This window comes from Rhincodon typus, chromosome 48 (genome assembly GCF_021869965.1).
Source record: "Rhincodon typus isolate 14 chromosome 48, sRhiTyp1.1, whole genome shotgun sequence".
Classification (NCBI taxonomy): Eukaryota; Metazoa; Chordata; class Chondrichthyes; order Orectolobiformes; family Rhincodontidae; genus Rhincodon; species Rhincodon typus.
This window is the reverse complement of record NC_063379.1, coordinates 5547724-5549167: the sequence shown is the minus strand read 5'-3', so window position 1 is coordinate 5549167 and position 1444 is coordinate 5547724. Positions and strand designations below refer to the sequence as shown.

Below are 1444 nucleotides of genomic sequence, written 5' to 3'. Positions count from 1 at the left end.
TACAGGGAGCTTTACTCTGTATCTAACCCCGTGCTGTCCCTGTCCTGCGAGTGTTTGATGGGTGACAGTGTCCAGGGAGCTTTACTCTGTAGCTAACCCCGTACTGTCCATGTCCCTGGGAGTGTTTGATGGGGGACAGTGTAGAGAGAGCTTTCCTCTGTATTTAAAGGTCCGGGGAATTGGGACCCTGGTTAAAGAGGGAGTCTCTCTCTGTTAGGGTGCCTATTGAAAGGGGAAATTCTCCCTGCTGTCTCCCCCACTGTGGTTTCCCTGTCACGCTCGGGTCTCTCCAATCTGACTGAAGACGTGCTGGTTTAATGAGGGAGGCAGTTGGAACTGCAGATGCTGGAGAATCTGAGATAACAAGGTGTAGAGCTGAATGAACACAGCAGGCCAAGCAGCACCAGGAAGGCTGACGTTTCGGGTCTCGACCCTTCTTAGAAAAACTGCTTGGCCTGCTGTGCTCATCCAGCTCTACACCTTGTTGTCTCCTGTTGATGAGGGTGTGTTTGGGTGCTGGACTTTGGGCAGTTGACAACCGGCCTGAGCTATTTTCTGACGGTGCTCTCTGTCTCTTTCTCCCTTGTGTGTGTATCTGTGCGTGTGTATCTCTCTCTGTGTGTGCATCTGTGCGTATCTGTGTGTGTGCGTGTATCTGTGCGTGTGTATCTGTGTGTGTGTGTGTGTGTATCTGTGCGTGTGTATCTCTGTGTGTGTGTATCTGTGCGTATCTGTGTGGGTGTGCGTGTATATCTGTGTGCGTGTGTGTCTGTGTGTGTGTGTATCTGTGTGTATTTGTGTGTGTATCTGTGTGTGTGTATCTGTGTGTGTGTGTGTGTGTATCTGTGTGTGTGTATCTGTGTGTGTGTGTGTGTGTGTATCTGTGTGTGTGTGTATCTGTGTGTTTTCTCCTGCAGTGATCCGGTCCTCAGAGGGAATCTCGGTCTCAACGCACCATAACCTCCACAAGCGGGTAGGATCAGACGTGACACTGTATTGTGGCTTCTGGTCGAGCGAGTATGTGTCAGATCTCACCACCCTCTCCTGGCGCTTCCGTCCGGATAACTCCCGGGACATCATCTCGGTAAGCACCCCCTCACCATGCAGTCACAGGCTCCGGGCAGGACGGAGAGCAAGCAGTCACGCCATATTCAACCAGGTGGGGCTGCACCGAGGTGCAGAGTGCGGGATACAAGGACACAGGCTGGTTCGAAACCAGGGAGCTGTACTCCGCACCTAACCCCGTGCTGTCCCTGTCTGATGGGGGGATCAGTGTAGAGTGAGCTTTACTCTGTATCAAACCCCGTGCTGTCCCTGGGAGTGTTTGATGGGGGACAGCGTAGAGGGAGCTTTACTCTGTATCCAACCCCGTGCTGTCCCTGCCCTGGGAGTGTTTCATGGGGGACAGTGTAGAGGGAGCTTTACTCTGTATCCAACCCCGTGC

At 52.9% G+C, this 1444-nt stretch overlaps 1 protein-coding gene across 1 annotated transcript in view; it reads left to right on the top strand.

The window, feature by feature from the left end:
• Positions 1-907: 907 nt before the first annotated feature.
• The window catches only part of mpz (myelin protein zero), a gene marked incomplete at its 5' end in the record, with an annotated part of 7840 nt that continues 7303 nt past the window's right edge, over positions 908-1444 (top strand). Inside the window, one exon of the mRNA XM_048620768.1 lies at positions 908-1084. Coding sequence (XP_048476725.1) covers positions 908-1084 — 177 coding nt within the window. The remainder of the gene's footprint in view (positions 1085-1444) is intronic.